General features: G+C 34.9%; 2 protein-coding genes across 2 annotated transcripts; one reads left to right on the plus strand and one right to left on the minus strand.

The window, feature by feature from the left end:
- Positions 1-3,874: 3,874 nt before the first annotated feature.
- On the plus strand, positions 3,875-18,922 carry LOC106061957 (TATA box-binding protein-like 1). Its single transcript, XM_013220197.2, has 7 exons — positions 3,875-4,018; positions 6,040-6,426; positions 7,090-7,172; positions 8,323-8,490; positions 8,627-8,721; positions 11,195-11,286; positions 17,479-18,922. The coding sequence occupies exons 2-7, from the start codon at positions 6,091-6,093 to the stop codon at positions 17,602-17,604; spliced, it is 900 nt and encodes a 299-aa protein (XP_013075651.2). The 5' UTR covers positions 3,875-4,018; positions 6,040-6,090; the 3' UTR covers positions 17,605-18,922.
- LOC129926288 (uncharacterized) lies at positions 11,615-17,441 on the minus strand. The gene is made up of 2 exons (XM_056029517.1): positions 13,494-17,441; positions 11,615-13,442 (listed from the first exon to the last, which is right to left on the minus strand). Exons 1-2 carry the CDS (start codon positions 15,930-15,932, stop codon positions 12,885-12,887), a joined length of 2,997 nt encoding a protein of 998 aa, XP_055885492.1. The 5' UTR covers positions 15,933-17,441; the 3' UTR covers positions 11,615-12,884.
- Positions 18,923-18,971: the final 49 nt, after the last annotated feature.

Genomic DNA, 18,971 nt, shown 5'->3' on the forward strand with positions numbered 1-18,971 from the left:
ATATAACCTAGGGTTACTGGACACTTTGAGCATCCATAGGAAGACAAAATAAATATAACCTAGGGTTACTGGACACTTGAGCATCCATAGGAAGACAAAATAAATATAACCTAAATTACAATTTATTTGATGAAACATGTCAGTAAATCATAAGGCCTAAAAGTACTCTTTTGAGTTAACCCTATTTCTCAAATGAAGTGAATTTCTACGTGTGTGTTGGAACTCCATGTACATTTTCTTCAGATTGTGGTTTCTTTATACTTATTATAACCAAGTTCATGTGAGAAGATATGAACTGAATTCAATTGATGTATGTATATATAAGCTGTGACAGTAAACAAAGGAGTTTCTCACTTTAGGGCAATGTCTACCGGACGAAGGACATGAACCCAAAAGGAGGACATGTCCTACTTACGCTGAACGTCTGGTAACCTCAATTTTTATATAATTATAGCTCCTCCTTCATAGTCGAAGAAAACGCATTTCTCATTTCCTATGAACTCAAAGTTAACTATATGGCATTAAATGCCGGCCTGCTGCAAATATGCAGGTAACCTTACTAAAGACTCGTTCCATGGCTACGCACTTAAACATGAAACTAATCCTGAATTTGTAACTTGCTTCTTGGGGTAGCAAGAGCAACCCTCTTATACTCAATGCGTCCCCCGATGGCGGATATAGGGAAAGACCCTTAGATATATGACCGGGTTAGCTCAGAATACCTAATAAACAGCTCTGGGTTAACTAGAGGATGAGTTAGGGTATCCAATGGTTGGGATATTCACTCAAAACATCTCACAAATCTAAGGAAATTTATTTTTAAAAAACCCACAAAAGTGCGAGGTTAGTGCACTTGAAGCGCGTCATCTGAACCAAGCAGTTCTTCTAGGAGACAACTAAGTAGCCAAACTATTGCTGCATTGACAAACGATCACGTATGATCAAAGCAGGACCCTTGGCATGAAATGAAATTTCCAAAAATGAAAAAAAAAAAAAAAACTAAACATTAACGATAAAATAAAATTACGTAATTTATTCATAACCTTCCCGTCTAGATCTAAATCGACAAATAACTGAAATTTGTCGCAATTTCAATTAGTTAGACTAGTAGCCAAGACAAGTCATATAGTGCTTTACTATGTTAAAGATCTTATCCAAGTTTCTCATTTTTTTTTACTCTTGTGCGAGGCCCCCTCCAATTGGAGGCCCTAGCTAGGCTACCTAGATTGCCTATGCATAATGCCGGCCCTGACCACCTATAGGTCACATTGAAAGAATATGTCAGAGAAAAGAGGAACACAAATCGTATACCGGCAAAAAACAAAAGCCAGACCATGAATACGATGTATTGGTAAATTTACATCTTAGAATTCGGGCATGGAAACGAAAAGCTCAAGTGAGATCTTAATGGACTAGATTTGCTGAAGAAGGTCAGAGGTCCATGGGCTGTTGCGCCACTGGGATGGATGGATATAACATAGGCCTATGGTTATTACACATTATCATGGGCGTAGCCAGGATTTTTTTTCGGGGGGGGGTTTGGGGGGGGGTGAATTTTTTCCCTCCTCCCCCCCCACCCCCCCCCCCCCCCCCCGCGAAAAAAAAATTATATGTATTTATGTGTGTGTGTACATAATCTTTATTACATTCTGACCCTTCATTCTTTCGGAAGACGTTTATTGTGCCCTAGAATAGGTTCTTCCATGAGTTAGTGAAAAAATTGTAGATTCCCCGACATTACTAGCAAAGGGGGCGCTAGGAGCTCCCCCAGCGCGGGGCGAAGCCCCGCCGCCAAACACTATTTCTGATATTGAAAACCAACAAAATGCATATTCTGAGTGCATTTTCTACAGTGCATTTTCCTGCTATTAAAAAGTTCTATTTCAAAAACCTAATGTGCTATTCTTACTGACTTAGACGCTCACTCGTCGATTGGCGCATTTGCCATCAAGCTGTTTCCATAAAATTGTGGACTCCCCGCCATTACTAGCAAGGGGGTCTGGGGGAGCACAAAGAGCTCCCCAGCGCGGGGCGAAGCCCCCCCCCGCCAAGCATTATTTCTGGTATTGAAAGCCAACAAAATGCATATTCTGAGGTATCTACAGTCCATTTTAATGCTATTAAAAAGTTTTATTTCAAAAACCTAATGTGCTATTCTTACTGAATTAGACCCTCCCACGCCGTTCGGAGCATTTGACGTCAATCAGTTTCCATAAAAATCTGTCACTGGTAATTTCTGAAGCCTCTTCCCACCTACCATGAGGACCTCCATGAATGAGTGGCGTCAAGTTGTACTAGGATATCATTGCAACTCTTCTTATGCGTAATTCATTTTGTCGGAGAACATGTCCCGCAAACCTCATGCGTCGTTCTCTCACAATCTTACTAAGGGGTCGACTCCCAGTTCGGCATAGGATTTCCTTGATTTAGATCCTATCTCTATAACTGACTCCTGAAATCTGTCTTAGCCATCTTTGTTGAGCTATATTTAGTGTTTTTCGATTTCGGTAGATGACTATTCACTGCAGTTTATTAATGGAGCCCTGCCACTGGTAAAAATGTGTAACCTCTCTTGAATACGCTCTTGGAATTAAGTGACTGTAGTTTGCTTTAGATTTTATATAGAAAAGAGAAGTTTTATCGTCAAAATCTTCTGTTGGGGGTTTTCCACCTCAAAATGCTCTGTAGACTCAAAACCATCTGGAGGGGTTTTAAACTTTAAAAAAAAAGCCATCTGTAGAAGAAACTCAAAACCCCCGATTGGCTTGGCTACGCTCAAATAATTTTAGTGTGTAATTTGCTTTTTTTTTATATTGAAGATCTATTTTTAGCATCAAACCCCTCTGAATGGGGGTTTAAACTCAAAACCCCTTTCGGCAACGCTCATAGCATTTTGAGTACGTAATTTGCTTTTTTTCTTACACTGAAGATGGCGGGGGGTTTAAACTCAAAACCCCTTTGACTACGCTCATAGATTTTAGAGTGAGTAATTTTCTTTTATTTATATTGAAGAGGTACTTTTTAGCTTCAAACTCCACTGGAGGGGAGTTTAAACTCAAAACCCCATAGACTACACTCATAACATTTTTAGTGTATAATTTTCTTTTTTTTATTATTAAAAAGAGGTATTTTTTACCTTCATACTCCGCTGAAGTGGGGTTTAAATTCAAAACTGAGTCAAAACACATTTAGCTACGCTCATAACATTTTGAGTGCGTAATTAGCTTTTTTTATATTAAAGAGGGGGTTTATCGTAAATTTTAGACGGGGTTTTAAAATCAAAATATTCCTTAACTGTGCTCTTGGAATTAGGGGATTTTCGTTTGCATTTTTTTTTGTTTTGTTTTATAGAAGAGGGGGAGTTAACTGCAAAAACCCCAGGTAGGGGGTTTAAAACTCAAAACCCCTGGTAGGGGTTTTTAAACTCGAACCCCCCTGGTAGGGGTTTTTAAACTCGAACCCCCCTGGTAGGGGGTTTTAAACTCAAAACCCCTTTGATTGTGCTAGGGCAAGTGATGGTTTAGTATTAAAATCTCACCTAAAATAAACAAAATCAAAGCTAAAAATCAGTCACTAAATTCCGACTCTCCCCCCCCCCCCCAGGGGGGGATTTCATTTCGGGGGGGGTTTGAACCCCAAGAACCCCCCCCCCCCTGGCTACGCCCATGCACATTATAACACATCAGTGACAAATTACTATTCTTATTATGGTTATAATTTTTTGTCTTTTGACATCTATATATTTCTAGATCTAGAATCTACCAATGTTCTTTGTTAGTAAAGAGCTATTAGATGGAATCTAGTAGCCTACTAGATCTATAGTATATTGTGATAACTGCCGGGTATTATTTTTTTTTTATTTAGGGTAAAATTTCATGTTGGCAGCAGTGTCAGTTACTTCCCTTGCATTAGTTTCTCGGTGTCTTCAACAAAATGGCGACATTCATTTTTCTGACCGCAATTGCTCAGAAGGAAAGCTTGAATTAAATGACATTAGCTATTAAAATTGCACACATAGGTAAATATATTACAAATTTGACGATTCCTCTTGTTTATATCAAACAACAAACTCAATTTGTCAATCTTAAAATAAGAAATTTATATTATTAGCTGACCGCTAACGGTTTTTTATTTTACTGAAATTTTACCTTGCTTTTTTTGGACATGATGAATTGAATATGTGAATAAGATGAATGAAGACGAAGTGGATCTATGTCTACTCTAGAATTTAGCTCTAGATCTAGAGACATTCTCTCTAGACTCTAGTATAGTGTAGGGGGAAGCAAGTCTGAAGACAGAAGTGGTTGTCTCATTATCTAAACTCTAAAAAAAAACACTGATATGAATGTTATTTGTGCCCCCCCCCCCATCCTTTTTTTTTCGCCCCCACTGTTGTACTACATAGACTTTCTACTACAATTTTAATTTAAGCATTAATAATGTTTTGAATGATGAGAATAACTAGACCTGTCTAATGATAGTCTGATCTATATCTAGATTATAAACTGTTCTAATGTCTAATGAAAAATGTTCTTTGACTTGTACTTGTATTATATTAATTTTATAACAATTCTTGCAATAGAAAATAAGATTCTCTACTCAGACTACTCAGTCTCAGTATTGAAGTATTGTACTCTATTGAACTCCTGAGGGATGCAGTGATATTTGCTTTTAGTTTTAGATACTAGATTCTACTTTCTAGATCTATCTAGATCTTATCTATTGCTTTGACTTGCCTTATGCTGTCATTTTTCAGGACAATCAGGATATCAAAACACTACTAAATCTAGGTTTACTAGACTAGCTGTATTTAATAAGAGATTTTATCTAGATCTAGATTATTCTAAATCCAATGATACATTTAACCCATTGGCTCCTTCTGCAGTTGGTAACATTTTCCCGTTTTTGTCCTAAACCGTTGAAGAACGTTTCTAAAACCCCCTTTTCAATAGACTTGATTTGAACTTTTAAAAAGAAGATTTCTTCTAGTCTCGTTGCAAGCATGATTACAAATCATTTTGGAGATTACCGATTCTATTTTTAATAAAATCGGGAAGGTTTTTATTTTTTAAATAATGTTTCAAACAAACAGGCCCATAGCCCCAGTGTATAAGCCCCCACATGGGAAAATAAGTATTTTTGAAGTTTTTTTATATTCTAGTGGTATTAAACGTATATATTTTCTTAAAACTAGACATATAGTTCTATTTTTTAAAGTTATTTGTTTGTTTATATGTATTAGATCTTCAATTTGATTATTTTTTGCAAAATACATATTTTTTTAGGATTTTTTATATACGGAGTTATCCCTCATTGCTTAGGACTTTGGATGGGTTTTTTAAAACCGGAAATAGGAGCTATTGGGTTAATATCAATAGAAATATTTCTTTGAAAAAATTTAAAGGTGTAATTAAAACCATAGAGGCAAGATTGCTTGCAAAATTACATCTAAAGAAAATAACTTGCCAGAAAACTTTTTGTTTAAAAAAAATTGAAACAAGACCTAGATCTAGAACTAGATATATACTTTATAATATCAGCGTTAATATTCAAACTTTATAATAGCAGTGAAACATTCAAACTTTATAATAGCTGTAAAAGATTAAACTTTATTATAGCCATGACACATTCAAACTTTATAGTAGCCATGAAACATTTAAAAAATTTATAGTGGTGACACATTCAAACTTAATTGCAGTGAAACATTCAAACTGATTAATAGTAGTGAAACATTCAAACTTTATATTAGCTGTAAAACATTACAACTTTATTATAGCGGTGACACATTCAAAATTTATATTAGCGGTGACACATTCAAACTTTATATTAGCTGTAAAACATTACAACTTTATTATAGGGGTGACACATTCAAACTTAATGATTTTTACTAATCTCCACTTTTTTTTTTTACTTTCTTGTTGGCGAGAAAGCTATTTTTTATCCACCTCTAAACAATGTAATTCGTATACGTTTGTATATTTTTATTTTCATTGCATTGCTTGAATTTCTAATCTTTTAATTTTTGCTATGTTCTATCAGGTTCACCATGACTACTTAAAGTTAGTGTTTTTATTTCATCCAATTGAAATCATGTCTGCAGTGAGTAACTCTGGATTTCTAAGCAGTGGACTTAACAGTCAACAGTTAATGCCAGCTTCTAACGGAGATGCTCTTTGTTTGGAGCAAAACAGCAATATAGAAAACCCGTCCAAACTTGTTCATGGCAACTTTCATTGCCCTGCCAATAATGGTGATTCCCTACAGTATGATGAACATGGTTATCCTGTGGACAATGTGGAAGAAGAGTCCCCTGTCATTGATATTATCATAAACAATGTTGTGTGCACATTCAGTACACGGTGCTACCTCAATCTAAAGAAAATAGCCATGGAAGGTGCCCATGTTGAATACAAACGAGAAAATGGGGTAAGGTTTTATGCCACTCATTAGGAAGTTTTATCAATAAGACAAAAAACAATAGTATTTAAAAATATTTATGTTTCTAGTTTTATAGACTATTGTCGAATACAAAATTAAAAAAATTATAGCTTTTATGTTGGCGCTACTATCATGCTTATAGCATGCTCAGTGCTCCAATCTCATTTGTGGACCATTCTGGGGTGGGGAGTATCTGGGAAAAGGTTTTCCATGCTGCTTTTAGGCCTCAGTAAACATAACTTGAATCGGGTGTCGAACCTCGAGCCCCCTTTATAGGTAGCCAAGCTAAGTTCAAGTGTACTTAGCCTCTTGACCACTCTTCCCACAGCAGATTTTGTAGTAAGTTGTTGTGTAACAATGGGAAAGATGTTTTTAATTGTAATTTTGTTTTTAATAAATTAAAAGTATTAATATATTTTTTTGTTGTTGTTGCTGTGCTATAGACATGTGTATGATAGCATTTAAAGATTTGTAACATTTCACCTTCATCAATATAGGCTTGTAAACTTAAGTTCGTAAGAGTAAATAAATAGGCTATTGATTTTGTCTGTTGTAGGTGAAACAAAATATTGAACTTTATGAAAGCTAGTGTAAATTTATGAATGCTGCCACACTTATTAAATGTGTATTGAAAAAAATTATTCTAAACAGATGTTGAACATGAAATTAAGAAGACCCAATACAACAGCAACCATTTGGTCATCTGGAAAAGTGACATGCACTGGAGCAACAAGGTAGTGAAGTAATATTCTACTTCTGTTTTGTTAACATTCTATTCTTTAGGGCTTTATTTATTGATCACAGCTGTTATTTTCTTGATTGCAAGCCTTTGGTTACAGTTCATTGCAAATTAGTTTTAATTTCTTTTACAAGTTAAATATGATCATGGTAGCATTGCACTGGGGAGCTGGGTTTGTTTCATTTTATGAGTGCATTTTTTTCCAAGCATAGAGCTATTACACAGGGTTGAACATTAAGTTCTGATTATTTAAACTTATTGCTTCCAATATATTTGTTATTTTTGCTTGATTTAAATAATATTGACTCTGTAGTAGTAGCAATAGCTTAGTGTCACAAGACCATATTCCATAGCATAGAAAGAGTGGTTGGAAAACTAGACGAAACTGAACACCAGAAACGCATTGCCTGATCAACACAGTCTCATCGTAACATCAATCAAACATATTGTGAAATCAAACACCAAACGTATTGTCTCTCTTAGAGGTTGAAACTGACAGATAGTGATACTATCAAAATATTGTTCTATTAAAGGACAGTACATTACTATAAGAAAATCATGTCCCTTTTAGTCATCAAAATGTATTACACTTTTGGCCTCTTCAACCACATCCTTACCTAAAACCTCATCAGTACACCAAAAGCTCTATAAATAAGCAGAGCTAAAATTGTATGATATGAATGTTCATATATTCTACCAAAAATGTGATGTGACTGATTTTTTAAAAATAAGATTTAATAAAGGTTTTGTAAATTTAAACATATTTTTAAAAACATTTTGTAAAACTATTTAAAGTTTCAAACTCACAAATATACTGTGAACTGTTTCATCCTTTTACACTTTCTTTCCTGAGTTTGAATGAGGAAATTTTTGGCCATACACCTTATGAAAAAGGTTGTAAATAAAAAATTAGGAGGCTTAATTTCAGAATACTTTAGAAAAAAAAAAGTTAAATCAACCTGAAAGTGCTACAAGGACATCTCTTGGGGAATATTTGATTTTTTTCATATCTTGGTGAATTTATCATCTTTATTTGTTTTTTGGGGTAGAGTTTAGCTGAAGCTGTTATAGAGCAGATGGGAATATAACTGTTATTGTTTCTAATTACTTTCAATGCTAGACCACGTTGTCACTTTTTCCCTCAGTGAAGATCAGGCAAAATTAGCTGCTAGAAGAATTGCTCGCCGACTTCAAAAGCTTGGTTTCAATATAAGATTCTCATCCTTCAAAATAGTCAATGTGCTGGGTACATGTAGTATGCCTTTTGGCATCAAACTGAATCAATTTTCAGAGGCTAATAGGACCCATGCCAGGTAACATTATTTTGATGTATCTTAATTTAGGCCCTGTTAAGATTTTTGCATTAAAAAATGTCATGATAAAAAAAAAAAAAGAAATTGTTCATCTGTCAAATCTGTGTACATATAATATGAAAATATATATTTTCAGTTATGAGCCTGAACTTCATCCTGGTGTTACATATCAAATCAAAGATCCCAAAGCTACTTTAAAAATATTTTCAACCGGCAGTATTACAGTAACAGGTAATAATTTTGTTAACAGGGTAAAAATCTGTAAAAAGGTAAAGATAACCCAAGTTGTTTTCTGGTGGTGGTGTCTCAACCGTCATCATATCAGTCATAAACCTTGCTTACCAAACAATAAAGTAGGTAAAGAAATAAGTTTCAAATCTAGTTTTGGTGGTTTGTTTTTTTCCCTTTAACTTATTTGTGTTCTTCATCATCACTCCTTTGAGTTCCTCATGGAACATAGGGCCTCGACAAAAACATGCCACTCTCCACGGTCTCTTGCTAGCTTTTTTATGGTGTCCCAGCTCTTCCCGGTCTTCTCTGCTTCTTCAAGTACACTGCGTCGCCATGTTCTTTTTGGTCTTCCTCTACGTCTTGTTCCCTGGGGGTTCCACTCTAAGGCCTGTCTAGCTCTGTTGCTGGTATCTTTTCAAAGGGTGTGACCAATCCATTTCCACTTCCTCTCTAAGATCTGCACTTCTATATTTTTCTGTCCACTCTCCCACAGTTTGGTGTTTTCTACTTTGTCTTACCAGTATTTTTAGGATATTTCTCAGGTATCTGTTGATGAAGGTCTGTATTTTTTTGTTGTGGCTTCAGTTGTTCTCCATGTTTCAGAACCATACAGTAGGACAGCCTTGACATTAGAGTTAAAGATTCTTAGTTTAGTCTTGTTTGAGATTTAAGATTTCCAGGTTGGTTTTAGCTGTGTAAATGTCTGACACGCTAGATTTATACGGCGTTTAATGTCTTCATCTGTTCCACCTGATATACTGACTACACTCCCAAGGTATATAAAATTTTCTACTTGGTCTATTGTCTGAGAATCCAGTACTATGTCTCCAATTTGTTTATTGTTTACTTTAAGTACTTTAGTTTTTTGGTGGTTTATTTGTGTTCTTGGAAGAGAAAAATTATCTACTATTTATTTGTATTGTTAAGTTCCTCAATATAGATTTCTTTTCATTAAGCAGTAGAATTAGGTTCAGCTTTTACGGATTTATCTGTATGTTGATTTTAGTGTCAGGTCTGTTGTTACAAATGACATTGAATCACTCTGTCTTAGCTTTTGCATCTATTCTGTGGAATACTGGCCCCTTAAGCTCTGTTATGGCTTGCAAACATTATTTTATAATACATAGTTTTATTCACTTTACCAAACTTACATGACTATGTAATGTGCGTGGCATGTTACGTCTCAAGAGTGTGTTTTCCCTTTGCAACATCTTTTGTGACTAAAAGAGGCCAATCTTTGATACACAGCTGTGGTTGGGCATCTGTAATCACCAAGCGCTGTTTCACTTTCACCTGTCTTTCTACTTCTGTTGTGCCTCTGCAATCTGGGACACTTCCTTTATGCTTGCTCTCCATGTGGATCTATCCAGCAGTGCCACTTTCTCCCACCTGTTAGTGTTGATTTTGAAGAGCTTCATATTGCATATGTATACATCAGTATACCTCAAAAGTGGATGACCAGCAGTTCTCCTGCCTTCTGTTAGATCACCATACAGATAGTCTTGTGGAAATCGACCTTGTGGCATTCAGTGGACATGACCTAGCCAGCCAAAGCATCTGCTGCTTGCACCATGCTCTTCCTCATTGTTTTTTTTTTATCTTGCCACCTTATTTTAAAAATCTGCCTTTGGCATTGGAGGTGGAAGATATTTAGCTTTTTTTTATTACTATGTTTGACTACTGTATAGCAGAATTCTCATCACACATGTCCTGTAGGCTAAGGCTTTGGTATTGTTAGTCAGCAAGGTATTGTCCAAAACTCTTTTTCTGCAGCCATGACATAGTGCCCATTGCCTTGGCTATCCTGTTGTTGATGTGGTTGGCCATTAATCGTTACATTTAGTGCAGTATTTAATCTTGTTTTTACTAATATTTAAGCCAAACTTCTGGCTTGCTGTAGATAGTTTGTCAACCAAGGTCTGAAGGTGAGTAGGATAGTCAACATTAGATGCATCATCAGCGTAGAGGATGTTAAGATAGATACTTAAAAGACAACACTTCCATAATATAAACAAATAAGTAGCTTCTTTAATTAGCCATCTTGGCTCATAGAATAGTGTCCCTTATGAATATGCATAACTCTTCCTACTGTATACAATATACCTAAAAGGGGTGTAATCCACAATATTATGTGAGTTACTGAAACATTCCATCAACAGGCGAGTTCCCTGATTAATACCTTCCTTAGTTTTTTTCCCTCAATCTTGATACATTAAAGAGTTTTCCAGATGATCTTGTATGGAGAAATACATGTTTGTTTATGTCAGTGTAAGCATTTAGTGCAGTAGAAGAATATGCCAAACAGATTAGGTGCAAGCCACATTCCTGCTTGACACGGCTGCTGACCATTGTTATAAAGTACATAGTCGTTTTCATATTACCAAACTGAAATGACTATGTAATATTACTAATAAATTCATTGATTCTCTTCCCCTGCCTCAGTTTCATTAATGGTTATAATTTTGTATTGTAGCACCAAGTGTTGTGAATGTTCAGTTGGCCATCGAACACATCTACCCATTAGTCAGTCAGTTCAAAATGGAACCTAAAAAAGTGGATGAAAAGGTAAATACTTGTACTATATGTACTTGAAATTGACATGATAGTAATTGTACACTAATAAAAGAGGTGCTATTTTAATTCTAGTAATAAAATTAACCTTTAGAATCAAGTTTGTAGTAGTGTCTTTTTTTAAATTGCTTTTGTGTAAGGCGCTTTTTACATACTATAGCATTGTGAACACACTGTGGTCTAATCTCTTTAGAGGAAGAACTAAAATTTAAACTTCCTTCAGAATTTCAACTAGAGCTCCCTCAATAGGTAGCCAGCCAAGCATCTAATACCACTCATCCAACCTGAAACATTTCTAAATGTTTCTGTTTGTTATAGTGTAACAACACTTGTGCCAGATGTAACAACATGCACGATGTTATGATGTGTTGTTATGCCGGGGATTTTACTTGAATTCAATAGTTAACAAAAATGACGATCTAGAATGACAATCGACGATTCTTTGATAAAACAAAACTCTGGAACTTTATTAAATACAACGTAAGTACAGTTTATGTACAAATTACAAATCAATGAATATGGAACATATTACAAAGGCTTTAGATCAGAGCTCTTAGAAACGTGACTAGCTACCAGGCCATTATTTTATCGACTAACTTTTACTACCGCCAATTCTCTGGCGCTAACTCCTTTCAAAAATGTCTTTGTTTAAATTCAAATCAACCAATAGATTTCAAACATACTAATTACGCCCCTTGGGTAAATCCTGACTTGGATGTCAAGTGTCTAAATTTGAGGATTAAATCCCGAGACTCATGTCGAGGGCTTATATTACTTTCAAAAGTGAAATGTACAAACAATTCTATAATGTAATCTGTGACATATTACCCCCCTCTCCATTTAGCATTTGTATGGTAATAGAAATGCTCATATGTATACATAAAATACCATACATGAAACTATAGAAAAATGGTTGAGGTAACATATGACAAAATAAAGTCAACTTGGAGATAACAACAATAATAAAAAATGTAAATGCAGTGAATACAATTATTGATGACTTTGAATACCTGTCTCACTATTCAAGTGGTTATGAAAATGAGACAATGCTTGTCATGAACAATATCAAAAGTTGTACAAAGCATAAATCTTGAATTGAATAAGTTATGAAGCTTCATGATGAAATTAAAATATGACATTATAACTCATTTGTGAAATTGTGTACATGGAAAAAAATATATTGCATATGAAAAATTGACATAGAAAAAATAATTGTGATAGTACATGACAATCTTCTGAATAATAATACTCAATGTGATATAAATCTCAACATGTGTGAAGCAATGAAAAATTCCAATTGTCTGTCATGTATCTGTACTATCATAATAGGATATATGCAATAATAATATACCTGAAATAAAATACTCATGATTTAAAAATTAAAATGTCTGATGCATGTCATATGCAAAGATGCTGAAACATAATTAAAAAAGTATCTTGAATGAGTGACCTTCCTCAGTGGGTTGCTTGGTGCTGAAATCAATACAATATCTGATATAGAACTCCTGTGGAAAAAGTGAGTAAACAAATTAATTTATTAATTAAATATAACTGGATAATGTTCTTCCTTGACGAGTATGAATGATAATGGATCAAGTGACACTAAATATGGTATAGTACATATATAAAATGTAAGTGTGAAGTTCATAACCCTTCTGAGTTGCCGTCATGGATGTGTGTACGCGTTTTCTAAACTTGAAGAAAATGTCTTTCAGTTTATGAAGCTGTTGTCTCCATGTCATATTGAACTCACAGATAATGTCTGATTGAACCGCGTTTGAGTTTGGTGAAAATAAGAACTGTCCGAAACCAAAACTCAATTTTCTGGTTGATGAACTTTGACGCTGTAGAACAATGGTAGCAGAATGCTTTGCATTAGAATGTTCAATAGAGCAATGACTGAACATGTCTGAGTTCAATCGGTCAATACAGTAATGTTGAAGAAGTTCATTTGTTCCTTTCTGAAGAAAAGTTGCCCCTTGAGTAGAAGGAGGATGAAACTTGGTGTTGTCAATGTTGTTGCTCTCTGAGTTGTTTTCAAATTGCAGTACTGGGAATGTTTCAGAAACACCGGTAAAGAAATCTGCATGGTCTGGAAACACTTTAGTGTCCTTCACTTTCTGTAGTGCTATGTCATCCAGAGTGATGACCTTTGGAATGTCACTTTGATTTGCTGCTGCTATGTCATTCAGAGTGATGACCTTGGGAATGTCAATGTAATTTGATGTCGGTAATGAAACATCTATCTCAGGAATGGGTGTTGATGATGTTTCTTCTTCCTCAGGAATAGTTGCTAAGCTTGTAAAATGTTCAACTTCTGCTTTGATGTCTTCATTATCTGTTTCATGGTAATGTTCAAACATATGAACATGAAATACTCTGGTAAACTTGTTGACATTGATTTCATAAAGCAGGTTGGAAATCTTTCTGGTGATGGTAAATGGACCTTGCCATTTGTAGAACAGCTTGTTACTCCAATCTGGTAACAGTAAATTGACTTGATCTCCTTGAGCAAAATATCTTGATTTCATGTGTTCATGTAATATTCTTTGACTTCCAATGTTCATGGTTGTAATGGCTTCTTGAGTTGACTCACATTCTTTCAAATGAGGAATACTTGTATGAGTGTTAGAGTCAAGTTGCATAGTTTTTCTTTTGTCTGGTATAGCCAAAGTTGATTGAATATAAGTATCTGCTTCTGGTTCATGAGACTTGTCTTGATTGACTTCAGTTTGGCCAGTTAGAGTTCTTGTATCATTGTTAGAGACTCTGGGCATGTCGTCTTGTTCTTCAAAGTTCAACAATGGACATTCGGGAATTGGAGGTGGACTTATGACCGGTAGGGATGGGCTTGATGTAACTGGGGGTGTCCATGTTGAATGTTCTTGATTATTGCTGGCTACTGGACTAGTAACTGGTTGTGTTGCATTCTGCATAACTTGAGTAACTGAGGTAGCCATGTGATTATTTTGGCTAACTTGTTCAGGTGCCAAATGTTCTTGTCTGGACATGGATCTTGTCATTACTGCCAAACATTTTTGACCTTGCTGTATGGCATTTGTACATTCAGCAAGTTCTTGAGGAGTGCATTCTTTAACTCCTTCTATGTTTCCAATGATTAGGTCCACTGGTAGATTGGGTGTTACTAATGCTTTTGTTTGACCACTGAAGAATGGTGTAGTAACATAAATGATGGCTTCAGGTAACTTGCTGACAGTTCCGTTGAATGCAGTGACTTGGACGTGGTTGCCTGTGAAACGGTTTGCGTGTACGAAGCGTTCATGTACTAATGTGGACGTGCTTCCGGTGTCACGAAGAACTTCCACCTTCTTGTCTCCTACAAAGCCTGGATAAAATTTGAGACCATTGGACTTTGCAATGACTGTCATAGTTGAGTGCTCATTGTAATAGCTTCTGTTATATGAGCTTCTGTTTGGCATATATTGTGGTCTGGAGTCCTGTGAATGACTTCTGTAGCGAGGTTTGTTATCTGGTTTATTATTTCCAGGTGTTTTGTTGAGATTGTATTGCTCTCTATTGCTGTATCTTTGAGTTGGTGATGTGGGTCTATCAAAATTTTGATTTTTGGAGACTGCCTGTTTTTTCCAACATTCATGAGTTTGGTGACCCTTTTTATGGCAATATGAACATTCTGTGGTTCTGCTGCGGCATTGAGACGTGAAATGCCCTAGTTTATGACATTTGTTGCATTTGACTTTGTCATCTGACTTATATCTTGCATTTTTGTCTTGAGCAAAGCAGACAAAATTTTCTTCAACAGATGGTTTGACTGACTTGTTTGGATAGGCTGCTCTATATTGTCTGATGATCTTGGTTAATGACTGGATATCAGTAGGATTTCTCTCTATAATGTAGGATTGAATATCTTCTGAGTGAGCGTGGGTGATGTTGTCGATAATAATATGCTGACGAAGAGCTTGGTAACTTTCTTCTATTTTGGCCATGGATACCCATCTATCAAACCACATTGACATATTAGCTACAAAAATTTGAGGATCATCATTTTGCTGTGGCCTTTCATTATAGAATTTCTTTCTATAGTTGGCTGAAGTTGCTCCGTATTGGCGCAGTAGAGCTTCCTTGATATCAGAGTAAGTGCTGCGTTCATTGATGGACAGTTGTGAGCAAATGTTGACAGCTTTGCCAGTCAAGAGGGTAAGGAGTGAGCTCGACCAATGTGCTTCAGGTAGACCGGATGTTGTAGCTATTTCTTCAAATCTTATGAGATACGAATCCATATTGTCAATGTTTTCGTTGAAAGCCGATATTTTGTTCATTAATCTGTATTTGTCAAACATACTTGAGTGACCTTGAATTGGAATGCTTTCTTTATTTTGCCTTTCGAATTCCATTTTTTCTTTTTCATGTTGTCTTTGCTTTTCGGCGTCTTGCAATTTTTTCTCTTCTAATTGCATGCGTTTTTCAGATTCTTGCCTTTGTTTTTCGGCGTCTTGCAATTTTTTTTCTTCTAATTGCATGCGTTTTTCAGATTCTTGCTCTTGGTATTCTTTTTCTTCTTGTTTCTCTGCCCACTGCCACTGGTCTGGTTTTGGGATATGCTTTTCTTTGGCTAATTCTATTAATTCGAAGAATCGTTGTGTTCTAGCACTGGAAGCCATATTTAATTTTTTTGTTAGTTTCTTGTATTGGAGCAAAATGTTCAATATCTGGATTTTGGCTTTATCTCAGATATAATAATAATATAATGAAAAAGTTCTTGAAGCCTCAATTTGCTAATAAATTCTTGACAGTAGACTTGTAGTTACTGGAGTCGTATGATTGAATATATAGATCTATTGAGCCGATGTACTTTTTACTGGTTTAACAGTTGGTTAAATCTGGTCTTCTGTTTACTTTGTGCTGCACAAATGATTATTTACTGGTCTTCTTTATAATGCCAGTTATTTGCTTTACTGGTCTTCTTTATAATGCCAGTTATTTGCTTTACTGGTCTTTTATATTGCCAGTTATTTGCTTTACTGGTCTTTTTTATTGCCAGTTATTATGTATATTGGTCTTACTCCTTTTGCCAATTACATATAATAATAGATTTCGTGAGTTAGACATAACTCTAACGAAAATCTTTATAAAAGAATTATCGATAACCAACTGACCTGTTAAACACAGAAATTCTGTCCTCCGTTAAATAAGAATGAAGTTCCTTTGAAGAGTTTAGAAATTGGTCCTAAATCTTGAATAAATTTCGTTAAAAGTTGTCCATGAACTTTTATTCGTCGGAGAGTGCCATATGTAACAACACTTGTGCCAGATGTAACAACATGCACGATGTTATGATGTGTTGTTATGCCGGGGATTTTACTTGAATTCAATAGTTAACAAAAATGACGATCTAGAATGACAATCGACGATTCTTTGATAAAACAAAACTCTGGAACTTTATTAAATACAACGTAAGTACAGTTTATGTACAAATTACAAATCAATGAATATGGAACATATTACAAAGGCTTTAGATCAGAGCTCTTAGAAACGTGACTAGCTACCAGGCCATTATTTTATCGACTAACTTTTACTACCGCCAATTCTCTGGCGCTAACTCCTTTCAAAAATGTCTTTGTTTAAATTCAAATCAACCAATAGATTTCAAACATACTAATTACGCCCCTTGGGTAAATCCTGACTTGGATGTCAAGTGTCTAAATTTGAGGATTAAATCCCGAGACTCATGTCGAGGGCTTATATTACTTTCAAAAGTGAAATGTACAAACAATTCTATAATGTAATCTGTGACATATAGAAATTAACAAAAAATACACCATTTAGATCTTGGGATTACATAGGGCAGATTATGTAAAGGGAGAGCGATCCTTAAAGGATTATGGGCACGACATGGCCTAAATTGTGCAGATGTGCCTAAACTCAAAAACTCAAACTCATCTGTTTCTTTGGCCACTGGTTAATAAGGGTATCGTGGCTAGCACAATATCCAACTACCTGTACTTTCCCAAACTAATGTCAGGTACCCATCAGAGCTGTGTGGATTCCCAAAATTCAAAATCTAAGTCTTCATCAAGATTTGAATCTAAGACCCTTTCAGTTCATAATCTAAACACTTTAGTTACCACACCCTTGGAAATAAGCTCAATATAAAAAAAAAGTTTGCTTAAATAATATTTTTATTTCTACTTTTTCAATCAATTTCAGATAAAAATGGCAGAAAATAAATTCTTGAGGAAGAATGTTTATTTAAACATAGACACTGATGAGGAAGAAATGAGTGATGAGCTGGATGATGATGATGAGGAGGAGGATGATGATTACTATGACTAAACACAAAAGTAATGGTTCATGTACTTGTGCTGGACTCTGAAAGAAAGAAAAGTATTTGTGGCTTGTCACCAGTTTCTCCACTTCTCACATGTAACCAATCCACAGTGTGCGTTATGTTTTTGTTTCTAATTTGTTGACACTGTTCTAAAATTGAGCATTGTTTCTCTCACAAACTACTTGTGCATTTTTCTACATTTTCCATATGAAACAACAGAACATGAAGTGTGATTTGTATTATTTGTATGTGTCACTGTAGCACAAATGATGTTTTATTTTTGGCTATTCTATGGTAGTTAGATATGTATTACAAGTAAATACTGTGTTTTTTTACTTATTTGTTTATATTGGCTTGCTTTAACACATCTTAATTTCTTGATGTATTTATAAAACAATGCTGGAGAAACATTGTACGTGTGAGAATTGTGTGGCACTTCTTGATAATTACAATACAAACTAAGAATCTCAATGTATTTATCGGTTGGCATTTCTGGCGTCGTATCTCATTAAGTAACGAGAGCTAGAATGTCCACCTGGTTCATTGAGTATAATAGGAATTTTACCTAAGATAATTGTTTAAAATCATATTACTCCTTTATCTATCCAAGTATAACAACATTCTACATGCACTTGAAAAGACGTTAAGATTTTTATTCGATATATCTATACAATGTACAATTTATAAAATCTTTGACACACTTACTTGTACAAATTGGCTGAATGCTTTGTAGTTTTCTTACATTAGAAATAGTTGGTATACTATCGTGAGACTGTATTCAGGCATTGTACTGGGCATTTTATTTTTGTTTGCTGTACATAGACATTTTGTTGACTGATGAGCTCTTCCAATTCTATTTTTACCATTTGAACTTAATTCCTAACCCACCATAGAGCCACAAAAGGTATTCCGAGTCATATCGTTTGTTTGGTTTTCTAGGAAGCTTTAGAGTTATGTAATTAATGGACCCGTTGTTAACAATGAGTTATTCTTATCAAACCTGTTATTTGGTTGGTGCTGCTGTCCTCAAAGAGTAACTGTTGTGATTTTATTTGCTTTTCAAACTCACTTTGCTATTGTTAAATGGTTAAAACCATTTTTTTTTCCTCGTTAACTTTAGTAACATGTATGCATTAGTTGTAAGTATTTTTATGGTGATATATGTGGTGGATCTTGGTTGAAAATGTGAGCGAGAATGGATTTTTGTGTACATTAAAAGGAATGTCAGTTTTATTGATACTGTCGTCATCATCATTTTTTTTTATTATGTCATTGTATTTGGTGTTCATAATTAATAAAGATGTTTTTATACTATTTATAAAACGAGTTGATTGTATATATTATATTTAGAAAAAAAAAAGAAAAAAAAAAC

The sequence above is a fragment of the Biomphalaria glabrata genome, chromosome 5 (assembly GCF_947242115.1).
Source record: "Biomphalaria glabrata chromosome 5, xgBioGlab47.1, whole genome shotgun sequence".
Classification (NCBI taxonomy): Eukaryota; Metazoa; Mollusca; class Gastropoda; family Planorbidae; genus Biomphalaria; species Biomphalaria glabrata.

Excerpts from the sequence above, each read along its gene's own strand:
- LOC106061957 (XM_013220197.2), top strand. The coding sequence starts at position 6,091 with ATGTCTGCAGTGAGTAACTCTGGATTTCTAAGCAGTGGACTTAACAGT. Across the intron at positions 6,427-7,089 it reads AATACAAACGAGAAAATGGG|ATGTTGAACATGAAATTAAG; the intron begins GTAAGGTTTTAT and ends TATTCTAAACAG. Across the intron at positions 8,722-11,194 it reads CGGCAGTATTACAGTAACAG|CACCAAGTGTTGTGAATGTT; the intron begins GTAATAATTTTG and ends TTTGTATTGTAG.
- LOC129926288 (XM_056029517.1), bottom strand. The coding sequence starts at position 15,932 with ATGGCTTCCAGTGCTAGAACACAACGATTCTTCGAATTAATAGAATTA. Across the intron at positions 13,443-13,493 it reads ATTACATTGACATTCCCAAG|GTCATCACTCTGGATGACAT; the intron begins GTCATCACTCTG and ends GACATTCCAAAG.